Source organism: Phyllostomus hastatus, unplaced genomic scaffold (assembly GCF_019186645.2).
Source record: "Phyllostomus hastatus isolate PE091 unplaced genomic scaffold, TTU_PhHast_1.1 phas_contig_86, whole genome shotgun sequence".
Lineage (NCBI taxonomy): Eukaryota > Metazoa > Chordata > Mammalia > Chiroptera > Phyllostomidae > Phyllostomus > Phyllostomus hastatus.
This window is the reverse complement of record NW_025333977.1, coordinates 22,715,548-22,740,836: the sequence shown is the minus strand read 5'-3', so window position 1 is coordinate 22,740,836 and position 25,289 is coordinate 22,715,548. Positions and strand designations below refer to the sequence as shown.

The 25,289-nt window shown below is 41.0% G+C and overlaps 1 protein-coding gene across 1 annotated transcript; it reads right to left on the bottom strand.

Moving 5' to 3' along the window:
* Positions 1-12,435: 12,435 nt before the first annotated feature.
* TMEM212 (transmembrane protein 212) lies at positions 12,436-23,648 on the bottom strand. Its single transcript, XM_045851173.1, has 3 exons — positions 23,490-23,648; positions 14,226-14,285; positions 12,436-12,798 (listed from the first exon to the last, which is right to left on the bottom strand). The coding sequence occupies exons 1-3, from the start codon at positions 23,646-23,648 to the stop codon at positions 12,436-12,438; spliced, it is 582 nt and encodes a 193-aa protein (XP_045707129.1).
* Between the last annotated feature and the right edge of the window lie 1,641 nt (positions 23,649-25,289).

The window sequence follows — 25,289 nt, the reverse complement described above, 5'->3', positions numbered from 1 at the left end:
TGACTCATTCTGGGGAAAAGTTAAGCCCTTCAGATATTTGCTAATTTTTCTGGAGATAGCCTATTTGTCTCTGCAAGGGCCATCCAGTTGCTGCGTATTGATTTGTGGAAACACTCTTGATTAGTGAATGCTGTGTAAACAGTGCCTGGGAACATCCTTGACACCCACCCACTCAGCTTCCACAGAGAGCTAACATCTGTTTGGCAAGTCTAGCACAGTATTTAGAATCATTGCTTCTAGTGGATAAATCCATCACGGATACGAGGATTTTTCCCTTTCTGAAGTCTTAACTGTTTGATTTTTTTTTCCCTAGTAGAAACGTCTCTCACTTCCACTGATGGAAAAGCGACTGAGTATTACTTTTGTTTTGAAATGGGCAGGAGCATCAGGCAGCTGTTCTCTTCTGCCACATCTGCAGTCACCGTCATTGCTCGGTGGCTTCTGCTCACTCCCAGGAGAATCCAGGCAGGGAGACTGGAAGAAGAAAAATGACAGAAGGTTCTAAGCCTGGGTGTCTCATTCCATTGTTTATGAGGCAGTTCTCCAGTCTCTAACAGTAACTCAAGGGAATAGATCCTTAGTTCCAGGCCACGCTCACCTGGCACCCAGCCACCAGGACCGATGTACGAGGCAGAAACACAGCTGCTTGAATTGAGTCACAAGGCCACAGATGAAGGCAAGGGCTGTTTGAGATGGTGTCCCAGTGTATTGGCCCGAGACCCTAAATTCTTTTTCCGGTCTCTGCATTGGTCTGGAGCAGGTCCGTCTGCATGTGATTCAGAGCAGGACCTACCATCTGGAGGACCAGTAATGCCACTCTAGTTACGCAATGTGTGTACAAAATCACCTGACAGGGCTTACACCTAGCCCTGTGCCCCTACTCACCAAGCCAGGTGCCTCGCAGAGCCTGTGTGGCTCCCTGGCGGCACCTGTTCGTAAGGCAGTCCACGTGCTGGGGTGACCGTACCAGGAGGTTATCCAACAGGTCCTCACATACACACTTCTGGAGATGCTTCTAAAAGATGTTATACCTACAGCTACAGAGACACCCAGGACTGAAAGCAGAAGACTGGTCCATCGTTTAACTGAGATGGTGTGCATTTACAAGACCACCTATCTCTGGTCATGAGACCTTCATGTGAATCCGAGAAAGGCAGCCCTGTACCAGCAAGCATGGTTTGGCGACGAAGAGTGAGGCAGGTTTTACTCTCTGCTCTTTATTCTCTTTGGCTGACCTGTACAATCATTCCTGGTGGCTCTATCTCTACGCCACTTTTAAAAATAAAACAAAACTATTTTGTAAGCAGAAAAATGATAGACTTTTGTCTTAAAGTATTCGTTGCTATAACAAATTTTTAAAAATCCACGATCTCAGCCCTGGCTGGCGTAGCTCAGTGGATTGAGCACAGGCTGCGAACCAAAGTGTCACAGGTTCGATTCCCAATCAGGGCACATTCCTGGGTTGCAGGCCATGACCCCCAGCAACCGCACATTGATGTTTCCCTCTCTCTCTCTTTCTCCCGCTCTTCCCTCTTTAAAAATAAATAAATAAAATCTTTAAAAAAATCCACAATCTCTGTAACTAAGTTTTAGCATACCTTCATTTTAAATATATCAAGACTATCATAAAATAAAGTGGCCTGAGTCCTTCTCTCTGACCTCTGAGAAGCCTGGGCCGGGGAACAGGAAGCAGGCAGAAAGTGGCCGGAGTGTGGCAGGCCAGACACCTTCTTCTGCGAACACTGCATTAAGTGAGGCTGCCTGTCTGCTCTAATCATTTTTTCCTACAGGAAATGTCATTGCTTCATTGCATTGCAAGAAAATGATGTCATAGTGTGGGGCCCTGATCCATTTCCTGACTTTTAACCTGAGTCTTGTAACCTTTTTCAGCTGTACTGCACCCAGAGAAAATGAAACACATTGAAATGTAAAGGCCAGCATGTCTCATAAAGGCCTTTGAGGCCCTAGGGCGGGGTTAACTTCTGCGTAAATATTAATGATTAAAATACAGTTTTATTTGGGTGTCACATCCTGGATATGGCGTGGACCCAGTACCTAGAAAAGTAAAGGGGAAGGAAATAGTATTCAGGATGTATCTGTAATTTCTTGGCAGAAACCCTTCCTTTTCATATATTGGGTTTAATTAGCAGAGACAATGTTCTATTTAATTAGGATGCCTTGCTTAATTTTTGTTGTGGTGGTGGTTTTTGTTGTTAAATTCTCTGTGAAAATAAATGATGGTCCCCAAACTGATATTTTAAATCTTAAATATTGCGTTTGTGTCTCCATGTCTTAGGATTGGTTACAACCTCAGCCTAAATGACATTATTAAGCTATTTCCTGGAATGTCAAGGGCTGAAATTGCCCTGTCAAGAACGACTCTGTTCTTTCAGGGATTTCAGAGAACAAGGGCTCAGATTGCATTCTTGCTCTGTTATTATAAGTTTTTCCCTGGCAGGAAACCACTGGGTCTCAGATCATTTGCATATAGCCAATGAGAGTGATCTACTGTTCTATGGAGGTTTTCAAGATTGCATGACAACACCATGGAAGAATCTCATATGGGGAAGGGGGATTTTTTTTCCTTTTCCCTAAGCTCCATTTTAAATAGTTTCCTTCCCACAAGCTGATGTGTCCACATTCAAAGAATTATAAGTAACCCAGTCCATTTTCCTGCCTTGGCCTCTGTCACTAGTCCAGAAATATTAACAGCCACACAAAACTGGAAACAGGCTGTTTAAAGTTAAGGTGCCTTATTCCTTCTGGTCTGTAAAGCAGACTTTCTGGCATGGGATGGTGAGTGTTAACCATTTAGTTCTCTATAGGCGAGGGCATAGCAAAATGTCTGCTTGTGTCTTCGTGAATGCAAAAGCAAGAAATAACCTCCTATATTTCTTGGTATCTGACTATACTTTTGAACAGGTTACACATAGGATTCTTGTTAACCTAAAGCACCTGGTGTTGGACTACTTCAGATAGGATCCATTTGGAGTCTCAGAATTTTGCACATTTGCCTCTTGCTAAAGTTACAGGGAACAACTATTGGACTTCACGGGCCCTACAGTTGATGCTGCAGCAGGAACTTCAGCTCTAATATAATGCCCTATAGTCACCTTAAATCCTTTAGAACAGAGTGGAATATAAATAAGAAAGCAAAATGTAGGTAAATAAATAAATAGCCAGGGTGCTCAATATTGGGTAGAAATGCTCAAATAAAATTAAAATCAATTCAGACAGTAAATCTGAAGTCCCTACTTGTATAATTACCAGGCCCAGGACTAGATATCATATTGCTGCATCAAGGGACACATAAATATATTGATTGAAGAGCAGAGGTCTGGGAGGCACCTATAGGACTTCCAGTAGTTGAGCTGTGTGTCCTTGAACATGTCATTTAGCTTCTCTATCATATTTTTTCACCATAAGCCTAAAAGCTTTATGTCTAAAATTTTTATTCTGTGCTTGTCCATTCTCAAATGCATCTAATAAAGACTGATGCTCAAAGGCATCTAATAAGTGTGTCAAATGAATCCATAACACTAGACAATATTGTTGAGTGCAGCTATGTTAGATTTTCTGCTGTGTGCTTTACCTATATCCTATCACTGACTTCTCTCAGCAAGACTGGGAATTAGCTATCTCCATCAGCGTCATTTGACCAGGGGAGAACACAAGGCTATTGCTTAAAATGACAGAGGACCAGGATCTGAATCCAGGGGTACCTTATTTCAAAGCCCCACCCACTTTCTGCTACATGACACCAGTACTTCTCAAACTTGAGCATGCATCAGAGTTACTTGGAGGAGAGCTTCCTAAAACAGACTGTTGGGATCCAGCCCCAGAGTTTCCAGATCTTTATAAGTTCCCTGGTGATGTACATGCTGCTGGTCTGGGGATCATGTAGGAGAACCACTCCACTGTGCTGTTAGGAGCTATAGATGGTCCAAGACATAGAGAAGACAAGAAGCAGATCTTTGGCCAAATTAAGAAACATCTCTTACGTTCACAGCCACTCAACAGCTGGATGGGGTTGCCTCTTGGGATGTGTTGAGCTAGCAGGGGCATGCAGATCTTGGGACACTTGATGAGAAGTTGGCCTAAAGGACCTCTAAAATCCCTTCCAATTCTTAAATGTTGTCATGAGGGTCAAACACAAGCTACAGAGAGGTCAGGAGGGAGGAGACCTTTCTCATTATGGCCACTATTCTGTTTCAATTATGTCTGAAGATCTACAGTCACTTTGGTAATGGAGATGAAGAAATGCTACTAAAGGTGTTTCCTTAATTTAGGTATTATGAAATTATAGTTTAATGAAACATCACACAGGAACAAGAGACATTTAAAGAAAACATTTATTCACTGAAAATTCATGTTTTAGGTTTTAAAATGTCTATGCCAACAATAATGAAATTTCAATTTTTAAACCATAACATGTAAATCCAAAACAACAAGGTTAACAATAAAAAAGGACTAAAATGTATAATTATTTCAAATTTTTATTTTATTAGAACATAGAGGGAAATGTTTAAAGATCAAAATTATTTGGAAAATATTTCAAAATAATAACCACAGATACAACAAATTTAAGAGGAATATCACTTCAAATTTATTGTCCGTTCTTTTGACCCTAGGAAGAAAAGAAAAATGAAGCAATGTTTATTTCTACAATTTATCAATGAGACTAGAGTGTCACTTTTGACATTTAATTTAGCCTTTTTTATGTCACAGAAACACAAGGAAGGATGACTCAAGTAACAGCATCATTGTACCACTTAAAAATTTAAGAGGAATCACCAGAGAGAACAAAATTGGTGATACTGGGAAAAGGGGATGGCAGAAAGATATAAAAAAGAAATATATGTGTAATAAAATATCTGGCATAAGCATAAAACAGTCAGGAAGAACTGCTACTTTTGTGGGCAGGGGCTGTCTAAGGAAGTGGGGAATCTGTTGAATAACTCTTTTGGTCAATTGCTATTTGTTTTGTCTGGTTTGGATTGGTTTGGGACTTTTTGAAAATTAACAGAAAAGGTAAAGGGCACTTTCTGAAATCTTTGAATGGCAGCTTGAATTTAAAGTTGATTAGACAGAATGGGAAGATAGACAGCTATGGCTTGAAAGACATAAAAATTACATCTAGTATTGCAATCTGCTGCTCTTGATTTCTCCACTCTCAGCCCCACCATTCCTGCTTCCCTTGGACAGTCTCTGTCCTCAAGGAACTCACATTCTTGGAGAGGAGCTGAATACTGTGGATGTCACGTGAAGAATATTGGCTGTAACCTGAGCATGAAGGGAAGCCACAGAATGATGTAAAGCAGGGAAGAAATAAGAGCAGATCTGAGCTGTGGAGAGCTTATTTTAGAGCCCACGTGGAGCATACTTCTTAAGAAAGACAAGACTGCACGAATGGAAGCAAAGAAGCCTGAATGACAGAAGTCGACGGGCTGAACCGGGGCCATCATGATCAGTACAGTCAGGGAGACACGGTGGAGAAACAGATGGAGGATATGGTGAATGACTCAGGTGTGAGGAGTCAAGGATGACTCCTGAGTGTCCTGAGTGCTGGCAACTGAGCTGGAGATACAGGAAGAAGAGCAGGTGTTGGGGACGTGGAGATGATCAGCTCCATTATGAACATCTTGAGTTTGATGTGTCTGAGACACGCAGGAGAGGGTCCAAAAGATAGCCCTTGTCCTAAATGCTCACTGTTACTAAGTCCAATTGATTCTACCTCCTAAATATCTCTTACATGTATCACGTGTTCTTCATGTTCACCATCACACCCTAATTCACATCTTGGTCCTCATCTGGGCTCTTGGTCCTCCTGGCTCGTCTCATTTTTCCTCAGTCCCTGTAAGTCAACAGAGGACCTAAATGTGTCTTTTTCATTGTTCTGTTTTTATCTTTTAGCCTTTATCATAATATTTGACACTTAATATATGCTCAGTTAATATAGAGGAGCAAGTATAAGTAATGAATGTTGTATCTGGGGCTTTAGGCTCATACTCCTTGACACCTGGCAAGAGGAAAGTCATATGCAGTAGTAGTGAACGGAAGATATTACTCTTATCTAATAAGTACATATTACCACCCAGTATCTAGTAATTAATTGCTTTAACTCGCAGCTTCCCTTTTCATCTAGGTTAGTTATGTGATATAAGAGGAGATAAACATTTTAAAACAAACTTTTTGCAAGTAAACTGGAGTTATAAGTTCCTTACTTATTCAATAATGTAATGGTAAGTAAGGTTTTTTTGTTTTGTTTTGTTTTTTGCTAAAGACAGCCAACAAGGTAATTCTGTTTGGTTTGATGTGACAAATTGAATATTGAGCAAATGAAGGTGTTTTTCTAAAGTGGTTAAAGTGATCTGTGAGTCTGTGACAACCTTCATACTGTCTCTCATGAGTAATACTGCTGGCACATAGACTTTGTAAGCTAGCATAGTAAGGCCACGTGGTGCACCCCCGCAACTCACTGGTGTGGCGTGGGACAGGTAAAGAGCCAGCCATTGCTGCTCACATCTCTCCCTCGGAATGTTAATCTTCTCCAGTGGAATAAAGTTGTACTTTAAGACCGCAAGATGAGACAGATCTGGAAAGGTCTTAAGAGGCTGGGTGGCCAGCCCGGTGGTCTTAGAGATGAGGAAGTTTTGCCTTTACTGATGTGAGCAGGGGTGAACTGCTGCCTTGTGCACAGTCCCTGCTGGCTCCCAGGGTCAGTCTGGGAGGGGAAGTGTCATTGTGTCATTCCCTACCCCACACAACCCCCATTGTTTTTCGCCCTAATTACTTCCTGTGTTTCTCTCCCTTCTTTCCTATGGGGAGTGAACTCAGGCATCCAATAATAGCCACCAAGTGTTCTACTCTTTAATTTATGCAATTTCAAGTCTCCAACCAACATAGTTACGCTTTTAAATGGTTTAGGACTCACATATTAACATAGCTATAATCATTTTGAAATATTCACTAGTGTAAGTCCAGATTTTTATTGTTTTTGAACACTGAATTTCTATGATTGTAGAGAATGAAGGCTTCTGATTGCTACTCAAATTTCTGCCTTTTTAGAAAACAAAAATCTCTTCTTTTAAATATAACACAACTTTTTATTTAAGATATATTAATAATATATTAATTAATATAAAATTTGTACATTAAGATTAAGGAGCAAGGAAAAAATCAGTAGGATATTTTATATTAAAAGACTAAACTGATTTCAAGTTAGAAGGAAAATATGTTGACAATAATTTATAAAGTAAAAATTGATTACAAGTTATTCTCAGGTTACTAACCCCTTCCTGCCTATTGCACTGTCTTTGAAAAAAAAATCAAGCTTATTTTAATACATTACTTGACTCTCCTCCCCTCTCTTAGTAAGTTGTTGTCACCCTTGGCATGGTTCCATTGATTAAATAAAATAAAAATATCCTGGGAAAACTAACTTACATTTCTAAAATGGGTTATATTTTTGTCTGTGAGAAACGTAAGAAAGATCATCCAAGAAAAGCAAGACTGTGCAAGGTCACTTGGAATAGGTAGCAGTGAAGATACACTACCACCTAAGAGGTACAAGAAGCAGCAGGAAGCCTGGGCTTCAGGCTCCGGGAGACCTGGGAGACAATCCTGGCTCTACACGGGCACCTCAACATCCTCATCTGTGAAATGGGTATAATGAGCTTCAAACTTTTGTGGGAAATAGAGGAGGTAAAGCACCTGAAAAATAGCAACTGCCCAATAAATAGCTCCTAGAATTATTCTTCTGTTACCCAGTTTTATGTCAGTGCTATTATTATTCCAGAGAAAATAATGAGATCACAAGAATAGTAATGCCCTGAATTGTGATTATTTTTCTAGAATCTGAGTTTTCTACTGACCAATTTGAAAAGACCACGTAATGAAATTTGTGAGTGAGAATGATGGATTCTTATTGTTCTGTGGTCCTGTTTGAGTTTTACCCAAAGGGATTTAGTTCCCAGAAGCGCCAGAAAGATCTACTATAGTCCAAGATGAGGCCTCAGATCTGGAGGATGAGAGTCACAGGTAAACTTATTTCAAAACGTATTTATATTGCAAACGATGCAGCCCAAGTTCCACCGAAAGGCCTGGAGCCAGGATACTGCTGCTTGCTAATTTGTCTTTGTTTTGAAAAAAGAGGGTCCTCCACTGACAAATGCTCTGTCCCCATGTTTGTGAACTGCACTTAAAAGGTTTACCTACATCTTTCATGGGAAGCAAGTATTTCTCAATTCATTGAAAAAAATAAAATCACTGTCTCACATGATAAGGGCAAAAATATTTTCTTTCCCCCTTTCATTAAAGAAAAAAAACACACAAAAACCCAAACATAACAATGAATAATGAAAGGAAAACAAACAAAGCCATTCCATTCCGTGGAGGAGGGGCAGAGTAGCTACAGGGGACAGCTGCAGTGCGTCTGGCGTCCCAATTCTTGTCTTTCCCATCACTTTATTACTTAGTGAACCAGGAATGTAGACAATTCTGGCTATGGTTGTTTTGGGTTTTAGTTTCTCGACTTAAATTCTGTGTTGTGCTCGTTTGCTTCCCGCGTGGTGTCCTAAACCGACAGGGTCACTTCAGCCCCTGTGGACACACGGAGCTGCCCAAGCAGGGAGCTCCTACTGCTTTCCCAGCTCCGCCCCTTCCCAGGAGGCCCTTGAAATTTGAAGGGCTAACTGTCTTAGTAAGTTTGGGCTGCTACAACAGACCAAAAACCAGGTGGCTTAAACAACAACAATTTATTTCTCACAGTTCTGGAGGTGAGAAGACCAAGATCAAGGTGCCAGCAGGTTCAGTGGCCGGTGAGAGCCCTCCTCCTATTGGCAGCTGACTACCTTCTTGTTGTAATCTTACGTGGTGAACAGAGAGATATCCCTGGTCTCTTTACCTTTTTATAAGGGCACTAGTCTCATCCTGTGTCCTCTACCCTCCTGGCTTCCTCTGAACTTAATTACCTCCCAAATGCACCACCTCCTGATACCATCCCAGGGGGAGTTAGGGCTTCAATATGAATCTGGGGGAGTGATACAGACATTTAGTCTGTAGCACTCACACAATGCTCTTCTGAGTTTTTATCAAAATGGTCAAACCCTGAGTGACTCTTTCAAGCATTTTTTTGCTGTGATTTTTGTTGGGTACCAATGGACTGCATGCTCACACACCATCACTATGTGACTTTCAACAAGATGCTATCGAATGTTTGTGCCTCCTCCTCCCAAATCCATATGTTGAAGTCCTAATCACCACAGTGAAAAGATTTGGAGATGTATCTTATGAAAGGTAATAAAGTTTAGATGAGCTCATTGAGGATGGGGTCCCCAAAATGGGATTAGTGCCCTTGTCAGAAGAGAGAGATCCTCCTCTCTCCAGCGGCAGGCACAGGGAAGGCATGTGAGCATACGGGAGAAGGCAGCCGTCCATACACCAGGAAGAGAGGCCTCACCAAAACCCAACCATGATCTTGGGCTTCCAGCATTCAGAACAGTGAGGAAAAAAATGTGTGTTGGTGAAGCCACACCATTTATGGTACTTTGTTATAGCAGCTTCAGCTGACTGGGACACACAATGACTTGAATTCTACTAAACTGAAAGGCACAGGGAGGAGAAAGGAATAATGAATGTGGTCATTCCTGAGGGAGTATTTGATCCATTTCTGAAAACATGTTTTTGAACTTAAAGAAAAAAACTCTTAGGTGTGAACATTCTCTGTTATAATACTAACCATTACATATGGATCTGAAAAAAATTGATTTCTTTCTACAATAAAATAAAGTAAAATTACAATTTCCCCCAAACCTTGCTTCACACCATCATTTTTTTCTTTTTTACAAATTTTCATAGTCCTTGAATTTCCTGATATGTAGTATATTTACATAAGGGAATTTTAATTTTTAGGCAGACACTCAAAAGTGCAGCTTTTAAAAGCGTTTTCAGTGTTTTGTTTATACATGAAAGACGTGTGAATCAGCAGCCTAGTTTACAATATTTATTATCATTTTAACAAAATTTTAAAACATTACTTATTCCCTTTAGCATGTGAGGAATATAACAATGTAACTGTATAGAAGTTCATTAAATATAGAATCACTCCATAGAATTCTGTCTGCCAACAAAGGCTTTGCCTTTCCTTCTAAGAAAGTTGCATGTTTTCCAGAAATTTGATAAACAGTACTTTCATTTTACTGGTGGAAATTGTGCCTAAGATAGCTGAGATATCTGCATGGTAACAAAGGTTTGCTCAGGCTGCACATGCTCCTTGCAGTTCAAGGCAGCGTCGTGTTTATTAACACTGAAAACCATATCCCATCCCATCAGCTACTCGTCCTCCCTAGTGAAACACGATCTGCCACCATTGCAGACTGCATCGTGTCAAGCCATCAACAAGCACCCACCCAAGACATGCTGCTTATTAAACTTATCTGGAACTCTCGCCCAAACTAGTGCTACATTCTATGCAGACAGGGAAACCGAGATTCTGTTCAGAAGTGACCCTAAGATAATCTTGTGCTAGGAAGAGAATTTTCACGAGAATGTCTTGGGTCATGTGTTAAAAATGCACATTCCCTGCCTCCATCCCCAGAGCTTCTGACCTCGTAGGAATGGTCTTGGACTGGATTCGGAAATCTGGTTTAGCAAGAATCCTGGGTGATTCAGACGTCACGGGTCCACTTGGAGAAATGTGTTGTAGCTGTGTTGGATCCTATGCCTAGCTGAGAAGCCACACACCAGGAATTGTATCCTGAGCAAGAAGGGCCAAGGCAAAACTTAGAAGTTGGAGAACTTTCCTCTGTTTTCAATTAATTTTCTCTCTCCCCAGGCACTTTAGGTGTCCTCACAGCTAGGCTTCCAAGGGGCTGGCTTACCAAGTTCTTCATAAATTTTTAACTTATTTTCTCCCTGCCTTCTATCTTACATTTAACTGAGAGGTATCAGTGTCATGCTTAAAAATGACAGTCAGGCATCTGATGAACTCTTCATACTGAGGGGTCATGGCTGCCAATGCTTTAATGTGTAGTTTTAAAAATTTGGGATGTTCACCGAGAGGGAGAAGTCTCAAATACTGAACTACTAGATGGCTTAATACAACAGGGGGAGTGATTTTGGTCTGTTTATCTCACTCTTGGTGAGCCTCTTTGTATTATCAACTCTGTCCCTAAGAATGGATGGGATTTCCTTTGCAGACTTACACAGACGTTCAAGAGGACATGGAGAGTGTCAATTCCTATCTTTCAGCTTTTGTGGTTGGTGTTGATAGGATCAAATTGGGGGGAAAAATGGCTAACATTACTTAAATACACCTGATCCTAATATAATACTGACTTGAATCATGAAGACACTATGAAACTTTGCCCAGGAAAATCGCTCTTGCCAAACGGAAGTTTGTTCAGCCCACAAAGCAGTGACTCAGTATCAATACCTGCAGGAATTTAGAATCAGAAGTCACTTGTGCTCCTCTCCCAATCACCCAGCTCTAATCCTCCGGGAGGCCAGAGCCACGGTCTAGTGAGGAGAAAAGTTTGGATGACCAAAAGGCACAGAATAAATATAACCTGATTAAGAGAAATCGCTCTCGGTTCTGAATCTAGACTCATTGGCATGACCTTGGGCAAGTTATAAAAACTCTTTAGCCACAGTTTACTCTCTGTAAAATGGGAAGTACACTGATACATAGTAAATGTATAGTTCATATTTTTATTTTTAAAAAGACTTTATTTATCATTTATTTTTAGAGAGAGGGAAAGGGAAGGAGAAAGAGAGGGAGAGAAGCACTGATGTGTGAGAGGAACATTGATTGGTTGCATCTCGCAGGCGCCCAGCTGGGGACCGGACCCGAAATCCAGGCAGATGATACCCTTACCAGGAATCAAGCCAGCAACCTTTTGCTTTGCAGGATGACAGCCAACCAACTGAGACGCACTGGTCAGGGCCTTATTTTTATTATTATTATTATATCATTAATATTGTTATTAGCTCTGCTGGAAAATGTTAGAAAACTAAATTTGATGTTAGCTCATATCAGCCTCTCTGCTAGAGCTGGAGTAGAGGAAGTGGAAGAATTTTTATACTAAGTCTTTTCCAGCCAAGAAGCATGCCTATATTTCTGAATGGGATAGAAGCTACATTAAGATGTCTGCATTTGACTAATATTAAAAATATTAAGGGTGCTGCTTTTAATTTTCAAACAAAACTCTTAGTATTTATTTCAATTAGTAATTTTTTAAATTGTGGGTTGAGATAAAAAGTAGCTGGTGCTACCTACAGCCATACCTTCAGTCATCACATCAACATAAATCTGTTCATTCCTACAAAAACAATTATTGAGCATCTATTATGCACCAGGCACCAAGTAGCATGGTTATACAGGATACGGTGGTGAATAAGAGACAGATTAAATATTAACATACCAGACTTTCCATTTTAGCATTTAGGAACCAGCACCCCTTTCTTGAAACTTACATTTATGTGTCCATTCCAGATAAGTCTTGCAGAGAGCTTGAGGGACACTGTCAGGGATGCACAGAACATCACAAAGCTCAGGCACAGGTCAAAGGTTTGAAGTGTCAGGTGGTACTCTTCATAGTGTGGTGGATCCACACACACTGAGGGGAATTTTGCATATGGAAAAGGAAAGGCAACTGCATAGCCAAGGTAGTTGGTCCCTGCAGCCCCTGAAAACGAGTAGAAGCAATATGGGCCGAGAAGGGCCGATTCTAAGGCCACTACAAAATGAAGTGGGCATCCCATCAGGCTCAGAATCACAAACGTGAAACTAGCTTCCCACTGAAAAGAAAGAAGAAACAAATTGTTACTTTGGGAACTAGATTTTCCAAAAGGTTCTTAGCAAAGTGAAGAGAGAGAAGCCAGATCTTAATCTCTCCTACTGGGAAATAAAGGAGAACCAGGTCACAGTTTTTCCTTAGGCCTTTGTGTCCTCCTTTCCAACCTACAGCAGACACCTGGGGCCAAGAATGAAATCAAACCCACTTAAATATCTATTCATCTCCTGTCCTGTGTTGATAACCAGTCTGGGGTGGGAAAAACAAATGAGTAAGCAGAATCCTTGCTCTGTTCTAGGACCTTGCCAGTCTGGGTGTGGTCCATGGTCCACTGACATCCCCTGGGACAGTGGTAGAAATGTAGAATCTCAGGTCTCACCCACCTCTACTGACTCAGAACGTGCATGTTAACCAGATCCCCAGGTGCTTCACACCTACGGCGAAGTTTGAGAAGCACTGCTACAGCAGTGGGTGAAAGACTTCTAATGAGATGGAGGTAGCCTTTTCATATGGTGGGATTACTTGATTCTATACTTTTAAAATTCAAGATGTTATGATACTTTTTTAAGGGGAAAAATGCAAAGAAATTGGAAGGATATCCCAAATAGAGGATTTGAGACTTGAAAATGCAACATTGAAAGCAGAGAAGCCTATAAATCCCTTTCTTCAAGATGAAATTCAGGAACACTAGCCAAAATGGGGTCTGCCCTCCCCAAATGACGACACCCACAAACCACAGGAGCTTGTAGAAAATGTCTGGATCAGGAATCAGATACTAAAAATCTTAATTAAAAGCATAGTTTGTTACTAAAATCCATCAGAGTAAGGCATGAATTAGATAGAATTCAACTATAATTGGAAATTTCATTCTCTGTGTTACATCCTGAATTGTCAACAGTAGAGATTTGGTCTTCTAACTCACTCTACTAACCTCCTCTATGTCGTGGAAGTACAGGGGGTTCTGCAGTAAAACTGACAAATCGAGTGACACAAAGGAACCTCCCAGGGCGATCTGATGATCATAAATTCCTAACAGGGCAGATCATGGTGGGTAGTCACGTCCTAGGCATATAACTTCCTTAGTAAAAGGTTTATCTTTGCCTTAAGCAAATCCTGTCCATTGTTCCTGTGTGTCTAAGGTTGACACACCTCTGAAATATCTCTCTTCAGACCCCTCCTTCTAAGACATAGCCATCCCCAAGAAAGCACATGATCATAATTATGCTGTAATCCATCTCCACGTCACCTGCCTTATTTCCCATCCTTAATTTTAAATGCATTAAATGCAATTTTAAAAAGAAACTGCAAAAACTCCAAAGAAGTTGAGATCCTGCTTCTTGATAATTGTCATCAGTTTTGCTCAAATAAAATCCTTCAAAAATTCCTTACAGGTTTGGATGTTTTTCACCTCCACAATGGCTACATGTTTACCAAGTATCTCTGGGTCCACTCTTTGTGAGCCAGCAGTAGCAGTACACCAGCTGTGACGGCCTGGGAAAGGAAGATGGAAAAATGTCATCCATGATAGAACGTACCTCTGGAAAGAGTTCAATCTGTCTCACAGTTTGACAACTTTATCGTGCGCTAGAAGAAGAAACAGCAAATGACTAAATGGATTTATGGCTCTGATCTCCCCTTCATCTATAATGACAATGAGGGAAAGAAGCCATCAGTGTCACAAAGATATGATTCATGCATGCTCATTTTTTGATTTTCTATGTTGCCTTTGCCATCACAATTATAACCTCCGCTCCAGTGAGGTGTCACTGGAATAGAAGCTTGGCTTTATAACCCTAGCCGTATGTTCTATTTTGATTAATTGTCTATTGTTCATCCTTCTGATGAATTGCTAAAACTGCACACGGGAAGAACCAGAATGGAACCGTGTCACAAAACCCTGAAAACCCTCTCAGCAGCAGCCCTATCCTTTCCCATTTGCTTTCTCTTGAAAAGCCTGCTGGTGAGACACAAATACGAGATCCCAGTTTCTCAAGTAATGACGATTATCATTAGAATGAATGCATGACGGGGCATTTATTGTTCTGGGTGCAGTGGTGTCCAGCCTTTCAATCGAGAGCTTGTTACAGCCGCCGTTGAAGGGAAAAAGGCCCAAAGTGCAGAATAAAAATAGTTAAACAAAGAAGGGAATGGTGTCACCAAAATTGAGCAATAGATTAAAGAAAAAAAAATTCTGGGCTCCTCTTTAATTCAGCACCGGGTCTGATAAAGGAGACCTCTGTGGCCCTGAGCCTAGAAATCACTTGTTCCCAGTCCGTAAATCATTTGTTCCTAGTCAAGAAATGTTTTGAGATTGAGAGAGAAAACCAGGAAGTGATGTGCCTGAAATAAGATACAGAATGGGGGCAGGACTAAAAATAGTACCATTTAGGTTCCTGACAGAGAAATAAACATGAATGTATATATAGTATCAACAAATTTAAGGGGGGGGCGGTGAGGAATCAGAGCTTTGACCAATGTGGTTTTGTGGTATGCTGCTTTTGTAGCTCTGGGTCTGGCATATTTATTATTTTGAGACCTAGCTTTTCATTTCCCTGGCATATTTTAGTTTGAATTTTGGATTTAGAGAATTTGAGAGAGAGGGGAAAAGCAGACGCACAGGCACTCACACAAAACTTCTCATGTAGCTAAGCCTGAAATTCCATACTTGGCATCACCATACCATTAAACTCCCATGGATAAAAGCAGAACCATCTGTAGTCAAAAGAGGCTGGCTTGATCCCGCAGGAGAAAAGTTTCCAAGGGACCCCATGAAGGCTGAGCTAGCATAATAGTACAGCAATACAGGAGAATTATTAAGGGCAACTGTAACACTGCTGGCTAAGCTCCGGGGCCAGTCTGAGTTTTAGGGGCAAGGCACTCAAAGGACACATCACTGCTCCCACTGAAGCGAAGGAGATAAAAGCAGAGGAGACGCCCCTCTGCTGGTCTGACTCCAAGGCAATAGCTGACATTTCAGATCCTTAGATTCCAGGTTGCCTTAACTACTTTGGCATGAACTGTTTCTTTCCTCTCAAAAGTTAAAAAATGCTGTTGTAACTGCCAGCCTGAATTTTGCTTTGTTTACACAGAACTTTGAAAAAGATCTTTCATGGAGGAGGCTGGTGTACGAATCCCAGTGACTTGTTAAGTCCACCCTACAGGACATCGTAGCTCAGGAGCTCAGCGTACCCATCTTTACCGTGCCCCCTCACTGTGCACGGGAGACAGAGCGAGGGGGTTTCCCCAGCAGTCACAGCCTTCTCCTTTTATTTCTTCTTAAAAATTTTTGTTTAGAGATAGGGCGGGGAAATGAATAAAAAAGAAAGAGCTTTGAAGTAGGGAAGATGTCAAGTGGGAAAAGGAAAGGCGAGGGTCTGTGGGTACAGAGCAGGGCAGGCAGGTTGAGCAAGGAGCCATCGGGGTGTGCTGGGAAGGGTGCACTCTCCCTCAGCTCCTCTGGACAGGCTGTTGACGTGCTCTAGGGACAGTACTTGGGTTTTGCAACAGTTGCTGCTAACACTGATTGCATGGTAATTGTGAACCCTCCCACTAAATCTTTATTTTATTTTTTAAAAGATTTTATTTATGTTTTAGAAGGGGAGGAAGGGAGAAAGAGAGGGAGAGAAACATGAGTTGGGGTGGCCTCTCATGTGTCCCAGGCCAGGGACCTGGCCCACAACCCAGGCATATGACCTGACCCAGAATAGAACCCGCAACTTTTCGGTTTGTGGGATGAGCCCCAAACCACTGCATCACACCAGTCAGGGCTCCCGCTAAATCTTTAAATTGCTCAAGTAAAGGATGCCGTTCCCAGAAGCAGATGAACTGAAGAAGCAGGGCAGTCACAACAGAAATAGAAACTTTTAGAGGAATGATTTTAAGATGGGCTAATTTATTCCCATTTGAATATCTATTGTGGCTCTACTAAAACTAGGGACGTGACAGATGCTGTGCAGGTAGAGCAACGACAACAACAGTTAACATGTATTGAGCCCTTCCTCTCTGCCAGGCACTGTCCTAAACACTCCACATGGCTTCACTCATTATGACCCTATGATGTAGGTCTTCCACTTCTTATTTTTTTGACAAAACTATGGTATTTATTGTACTGTAATATTATAATTACTGCAGCTTTTCCGCAACTATAATTTGAAATAATCATCATTTTATCCAATTTTATATTATTAAACTTTCTTTTCCTCTCCCTCCAGTCCCTACTCCCAATCATAGCTGTCCTGCTGATTGATTTAAATGCAAGAATAATTGCTGTACTTTTTAAATGAAGCACAGAGGAGCTAAGTAAGATGAACAAGCTCACCAAGTAATAATTATACAAATCATGGTTCGAAACACCAATTCAAAAGAACTTACGCACCCCTACATTCATAGCAGCTCTATTTACAGTAGCCAAGAGTTGGAAACAGCTTAAGTGTCCACCAGTAGGTGAGTGGATTAAAAAACTGTGGTACACTAACACAATGGAATACCACACAGCAGAAAAAAAGGAATTCCTACCTTTTGTGATAGCATGGATGGAACTGTAGGCTATTATGCTAAGTGAAATAAGCCAGTCAGTGAAAGACAAATACCATGTAATCTCACTTGCAAGAGGAATCTAATGAACAAAATAAACTAATGAGAAAAATAGAACCAGAGGCCTAGAATCATGGAATAGACTGACAGTGGCAAGGGGGGGAGAGGGAGGTAAGGACTGTCTGAAAGAGGGTGAAGTCAAAGAACAAAGGGATTAGTCAAAGAACACAAGTGAAGTACCCATGGGCATGGACAACAGTGTGAGGAGTAACTATGGAAGTGGGATTGGGCTCGGTGGAGGGGATGAAGGGTGTAAATTGGGACAATTGTAATGGCATAAACAATACTAAATAATAATAACAATGGTTCCAACCTCAATGGAATTTACAGCCCAGATGGGAAAGTAATACACATATAAGAATGCCCACAAAATTAGGCAAGAAGAGTGGGTGCTTTCTGTGTGAGACGAGCCCAATGGCAGGACCCCACTTGCGGGCAAACACTCACTGATAAAGGCACCAGGACGGATGTGGGACTTTGAAGAGGACCAAAGCTTTGCTACCCTGAGGCTACACCTCACTGACCTGACCACTGTCTCTCACCTTAATGGTTGTTGACCCGTGAGGAAGCAGAAAACAATAGCTGGGTTCTGACTAATGGTCACAAGGTTTAAGCTCCTGGCAGGCTGAAAAAGATAACATCTTACTCTAAGTTATGTTCCACCTCCTCAGCCAATAAGGCAGGATGACCTCCGAGGCTTCCTCTCCTGAAAACCGGTTCTGGATTTCAGAGCTGACTTCACAGTTGTCCTTAAAACCTGAAGAAATGATTTATTACCCTTCTCTCACCTCTGACCAATCAGCTCTTAAAAGACTCCAAATCCTAACCCACAGTGTCTTGTGATTTTGCCCTATATAATCTGTAACCTGTGTGCCCAAGGGAGTCGGCTCTTTCAGGACACGAGCTTGCCCATCTCCAGATTGGTCAATTCTAATAAACCAATTCCTTTCTTTACTGCAAACCCACCATTTGTGTGCATTTTTGGCTAGAGTCCACAGGCAGAAGAACTTCATTATTGGGCTTCAGTAACCATTGGATGTGATGGGGCAGGAGTGGGGCTGAGGGTGGGCTGGTTTTGGGCAGTGCAACACAGAACACAGTCCTAGGACCAGCTGGACAAGCCCCTGGCCTTGCCAGACATGCAGAGTCTCAAGCTTCACTCCAGATTGACTGAATCAGAGTTTGCATTTTAACAAGGTCCCCAGTTGATTCACATGTGCATTACAGTTTGAGAAGCGCTAGTTTAGGGGAAAGAATTGAGTCGAACATCACTCTGAGGTTTGAAACTGAGTTCAAAGACAACGAAGTCAGGTGAAGAAATTGTTGCTTTTGGTGGTAAGACAATTAACAATTTTTTTTTCTTTTTGGACAAGCTGAACTTAAAGAAGCTTAGGATATCTAAGTGGAAGATTGACCATCGGGTGGTTAGAAGTCACAGGACCATTGAAGCTGTAAGAGACTTGAGTGAGGGTACAGCTGAGTCCCTCCTGTAACAGAGGAGGGACCTGGGGTTGCTAGCGTAGGTCTAGCTCCACCTTTCTCCCAACTTCTCATTTCCAAGCAAGGCTCTAAATGAAGTTCTTTCAAGCACCATCGGCCAGGTCACCGGACCCTCCAGGCTTAGGATTTGTAAAACTCATGGTACCTTGGTTTCTCCATCAGAGCTTGTCTTGTAATCCCGGTTTTCCAGGATTAAAGTAGAGCTCAGTCTTTAAAGAGCATAGTCCTAAAGTGCTATGATCTCTGTCCTGCATACTTTCTAGTAGGTGATGCTTTTATTAGTTTATTTATATATTTATTCTTAAATATCTTATCATTTATGCTATTACAGTTGTCCCATTTTTTTCCCTTTTGCTCCCTCCACCCAGCCTGCCCCCTACTCCCACAGGCAGTCCCCACACTATTGCCTATGCCCATGGGTCCTTCACTTGTGTTCTTTGACTAATCCCTTCACCTTCTTTCAACTAGTGCCTATTTCCCCTCTCACCTCTTATAGCTATTTTCTGTTCCGTGTGTCTACGCCTCTGATTCTATTTTGCTTATTAGTTTATTTTGTTCATTAGATTTCACTTATACATCGGATCACATGGTATTTGTCTTTGACTGACTAGCTTATTTCACTTAGCATAATATTCTCCACTTCCATCCATGCTGCTGCAAAAGGTAAGAATTCCTTCCTTTTTACTGCTGCATAGTATTTCGTTGTGTAAATGGACCACAGCTTTTTTACCCACTCATCTACTGATGGGCACTTAGGCTGCTTTCAAATTTTGACCATTGTAAATAACACTTCTATGAACATATGGGTACATATATTCTTCTGAATTGGTGTTTCAGGAGTCTTAGATATATTCCCAAAAGTGGAATCACTGGATCAAAAGGCAGTTCCATTTTTAAGTTTCTGAGGAGACTCCATATTGTTTTTCACAGTGGCTACACCAATCTCCATTCCCACCCACCAGGCACTAGGGTTCTTTGCAGTTGATGCCTTTAAATAGCTAGCTCAGAAATTCTAGGAAAACTTCTCTTCATGTGGTTGGCAGGATAGAACCAGAGGAGACTGAGAACCAATATTTATGAAGAATTAGAAAGCCTTGAATGAAAGGCACCGAACAAATACAAAGCACTGTGCCACCTCTTAACATCTCCTGCAAATCTCCACAGAGATGCGGAGTTGTTTGCACAGGGAAATGTCAATAAGATTGAAGTCTTTAAATTGTCTTTTCACTGGAGGAGGATACACTTTGCAGGCAAGTTAAGAAAGACAGGCAAGGAAGGTTGTGGAAATAGTCAGAGGCCTTTTGAAGTTGACCATGATCAGACAGAGCTTAGGAGGTTTAGGAGGAAGCTCACCAGGAAAAAAGAAACTGCATTTCAAATTTAAACATTACTGAGAGTGAGTGATCTCATTGCTTTCTTTTTCCTGAGAATTTTTTCCTGCTTTAGTATAAATACCATCTTGACCTTTAGTTTTTGCAACTTAATCAGAGTTCAATTATATAAGGAATTCTGTACCATCAGCATGGAGAGCATGGGATTGATTCAACAATGTCTATCGAACACTATTTATTGAACATCTAGTATGTGACTCACTCTGTTCCAAGTGCTGGAAATACAGCAATAAGTAAAATAGAAAAAATCTCTACCCTTTTACAATATACATTGGAGGAGGGCAAAGAAACAATAAATAAGTAAATTATATAGTATAGTAGATGGTGATAAGAGCTTTGTGGACAAAATAGAGCAGGGAATGCCAATTGTGGGGAAGTTTGCAATTTTCAATAGGGTAATGAGGGAAGCCATCAGTGGGAAAGAGACATTTGTTCAAAGAATTAAAGGAGGCTCGGGAACAAGCTATGTGTGGGAAAAGGCTCCAGGCGGAGAATAGGCAAGACAAAGGCCCTGACACAAAAACACACCTTGGCATATTTAAAAACAACCAGACACCAGTGTGATGGGAAAGAAATGAGCTAAGGGAGAGTGGTAGGAGATGAAGTCCAGGAAGTAACAGGATGGGGAACTCAGCAAGCCAGGTGGGAATGGGATGGGAGAGTGAGTCAGGGGGCAAGGGACTGGCAACAAAGGATTTGGACACAGAGGTGGCACCAGTGGAAGGCCTGGTACCAACTAGCACTGTTTAATATTGGCAAAGCTCTTTATTATATGGCCTTTGTTGAGATCATGTTTGTTCTCGCTAAGTACCTTAGGGTTAGACAATTTCAAAAGGGGTCTCTTTACCTACAAAACACCCCATTTTACAGGCAAAGGCAGTGGGGAACTGGCTAAGTGAGGGTTCTGCTCCTGACCACATACCAAGAACATCAAAGTTGTGAGTTGGATGTAGGCCCCACCTCCTCAAATCCTACCCGCCCCCACTCCACTTCCTCAGGTTGTCACTCTTAAATTAAATATTCACCAACAAGATACATTCCAGAGACACACCATATTATTTCTCTGGGTCTACCTGGAAAACAGATGCTTGTTCTATAACGAGCATACATTCAAATTACCAGTATCGAGCCTTACCAAATCACCAATATCTGTCGACTGTAATATGACAGACTTTGCAGGGACAGGCAAAGAATTACAAGAAATGGACACAGGGTTAGGCTATCGCTGTGACTTTTGTTAAACTTTGGGTCAGTTGTGAAGTCAGAATTTTTCAGAAGTTAAATAGAATAAGAAAATATCAGGATTCATTTCAAAGAGAAGGTTAGGTATGGTTTTGTGAAACCCTTGTTATATGAATCTAGTTATTTGTATGTATCAATATCTATTTACCTAGAGAAAAATATATGAATGGAAGTACATACATTTCTGATGTAAAATGTTTTCCTTACTCTGTTGCCAACAAAGTTTGGAAGCTGCTTGACTAAATGGAATGCCACCTTTGCATGCTGGTAGATGTTTAGTACATATTTCTTTGAATGAACACTGAGTTGGTATTAGGCAAAAGAGCAAAGGACCGAGAATGGAATGGCAGATGCAAAAGAATGTATTTAAAAAGAAAGAAAAACACCATCAAGTGGTCTTTTCACCCAGTTCTATACGTCCACCACCCCGTTTGCACCCATCTGTGCACTGGCATTAAACCCCACTGGACCAAGTTCTGTCAACATCAAGACCTTGCTTTATGTTCCGTTGTATTGCAAACATGTAGTAGACTATCAATGCATATTTATTTAATAAGTAGATTAAAATTGTATATCCTAGCCCTGGCTGGTATGGCTCAGTGGATTGAGTGCCAGCCTGCAAACCAAAGGGTTGTGGGTTCAATTCCCAGTCAGGGCACATGCCTGAGTTGCTTACCAGGTCTCCAGTAGGGGGTGTGGGGGAGGCAACCACACATTGATGTTTCTCTCTCTCTCTCTCTCTTTCTCCCTCCCTTCCCCTCTTTCCAAAAATAAATAAATAAAATAATTTAAAAATTATATTACCTAGGGTCTCACTTTTAGGTAACATCTCAGTTAAAGTCTAATTTTTTTTAAGACTTAAAATGTAGCCTCTCCCAGAAGTGACTACATTTTAATAGAACACCTCTTAAGATCAAAAGCCTCCAAAATTGAGTTCTCTAGTCTTCAGTGGTGAATGTCAGGTAACACGGAAAATAATGAGAGAAGGATTTGTTGCACCTGTGGGCCGCTGAGCCTCCTAAGTCCTACCAGCTGAAGCCCAGGCCAGACGCGCTCACTTCTTTGACCCACCAAGTTGATGTTCCTGTTCGATCCTTTATCTGTGAAATCAGTCGATGAGCAGATGCTGAGCACCTACTTGGTGCCAACTTGTAGTTGGCACACACTCGCCTTCCTAAGGAACTGGGAAGTTTGTGAAGTTTGTCACCCAACTTTTTGAATTATCTTGAGGTCCGACAGTTATGTGCAGAGAAAAAGGAGGGAGAACTAAGATTTGGGGCTTGCAAATCTGGGTCTTGTAGACACACTTCAGCATTTCTAATGAAAGTATTAGTCTGAAAGTTACTTTACTTTGTTTTCCATTTTAAAATTATTTTTCATGGTTGATTTTCTAAGTTGAATTTACTGGGGTGACATTGGTTAGTAAAATTATATGGATTTCAGGTATACAAGTCTATAACACATCATCTGTATACTGTATTATGTGTTCACCACCCCAAGTCAAGTCTCCTTCCAACACCATCTATCCCCCCTCTTACTCTCTTCTACCTCCCCCTCCCCCTTTTAAATTTTAAGTTCAAAAGAAATTTCAATTTCTCAGACTATCAGGGCAAGGAGATTAAAATAAAATAACTTTTTAAGAATTTCCTTTTTTGTTATCATTTCTTTAAAAAATTTTTTATTATATTCCCCCCTTACACCCCCTCCCTCCAAGAATTTCTTGAATAGTATTTCTGCTGTAGTATACATAATATACACCACACATGGTAAAATGATTTGAAGAAAAAATTCTATATTTAAATTGCAATTAAGAGAAATTCATGTTCTAAAGTAAATTCTGATTTTCCATAGAATTTTGACTTTTTCATATTGTTGGGAAACTTAAAAAGAAAGGGCACATTATTCTGTTTCCTCTTTCCCTCCCTCCTTCCTGTATTATCTCAATATATGCAGTAAAATGTTTTCCTACCAAAGCTCCATTCCAAATGGGACAAGCAATCCAGACACTCCATCCTGTGAAACAAAGCTTGTAAGAGAAGACAGGGAAGAAAGCAATAACTCCAGAGAAAACACTGAGAGCCCCCGAGGTGGTGAGAATCCGGCCAGCAGCCTGGTATAGGCCCCGCATTTTCCTCTGTGACTTGGGTCCTTGTTCTTGAAGATGTTCTGTTACCAATACATGAGGGTATGTCAGGCCTCAACAAACAGAAGTTTCTTAGAGACAGTAGCCATGACATACGTGGACTGTTGATCTACTTGGAAACAAGATACTAGTTTGTTTGTCCTATGATGATAAAATGTAATAAAATAATTCTTGACGTAGGTTTGCCACAATAAATCTTCATACTAGTGAGGGAGAGAGAGAGAGAGAGAGAGAGAGAGAGAGAGAGAGAGAGATATCAGTCCTCGTTTGGGTTGCTGCCTTCGTCCCCTTCATTCTGCCCTGTCCCGGGTGGGGTGGGGAGGGGACCACTTCCAGGGTTAATCAGACTCAAAGCCTTGCTGACTGAGCTAATTGTTTCTCAATGTAACCTGCCTGGTGGTTCCAGCATAAAGCCGATATCCTTTGTGCACAATAGGTCCACATTCCCAGCACAATTTCCCACAAAACAAAGAAAAATAAGCACTTTGATCATTTTTATTCCATTTAATTTAAATGACTTAAAGCAAAAATAAGACTTCTCCCCACTTCCAAGTTTAATTCTATTAAAATTATGCTGGATTATTTAATAAAAATTTTGATATGAAATCATTCCTAAATAGGCATATACTTCCTTTTGGAGTTCTGTGTTGTTTTCACTGGACTGGCTTCACCTTAGTTGTTTTATTAGTAATTCAATTACCAAGTAAAGTGCAAAGACAGATATGCATGCAATTGTAAAATAAACTTTGAATAGTAATTTATTTGTTGATAAAATACTGACATCCATTTATTTTTGAATCATAATTCAAATTTTAGAGGTTGGGCTTATGTAAATTTAAGCAATTGTGAAATTCTTCTCTTGCATTTGAAAAAGTGGTGCATGTGTGCTTTTGACTGATAGGGCATGTTTGATTGTTCCAAGATAATATCTTGAAAACACAGGCTTCATTCTGAAGCTATCAGAATAATTTTCCTGTTCAATATTAATGTCTTTTTCCTTATATTAAATAATGAAAAATTATTTTATGGATGGACATGCAGTGTTTTTGAGCATGGATTTTAGCATCAGACAGAGAGCTAGGATCCCGTTCTCATTCCACTAGCTACCAGGGATGTGTCCTTAGGCAAGGTCAAGTTACTAAACTTTGTAGGTCTGTTTCTTCATATAGGAAATGGGAATACATTAGCGTATATTTTATCAGGTGGCAACTGAGAGGACTGAATGAGACAACACATGTCAAAGGCTCAGCATCGAGCTCTGCATAGCAAAGACGTTCAGTGGGTTAGTTACCTGTTCTTACGTTGGGACATTTCACCTTGGGAGCTGTTTTGCCGTGGGACAGAGAGAGGTGCAGTCATTGCTGCTGCTTTTATCCATTATCTAATAAACATTAAGTTTGGCCCTTCCTGATCAATTCGGTAAAAGCTCCCAAATTGGACCCTCCCATGTATGGTGAGGAGAGAAGCTTCTCTCTGATTCTCTGCTTTTTCTCTCTTTCTGTCTTTGGTAGACATTCCACAGTGTGGCCCAGAGTTTGAAGCAGTTGTCTTCCTGGATGTACAGAATCCAGAAAACCAGCTCAGGCTTTCTGCTACAGCTGTGATTTCCCATCTTCTCCCAACACT

Bases quoted from the DNA above. Each gene is read 5' to 3' on its own strand.
- TMEM212 (XM_045851173.1), bottom strand. From the start codon at position 23,648: ATGCGGGGCCTATACCAGGCTGCTGGCCGGATTCTCACCACCTCGGGG. The intron at 14,286-23,489 runs GTAGGAAAACAT...TTCCTTTCCCAG, and splicing joins CCATTTGGAATGGAGCTTTG to GCCGTCACAGCTGGTGTACT. The intron at 12,799-14,225 runs GTAAACATGTAG...CTTTCTTTTCAG, and splicing joins AGTGGACCCAGAGATACTTG to TGGGAAGCTAGTTTCACGTT.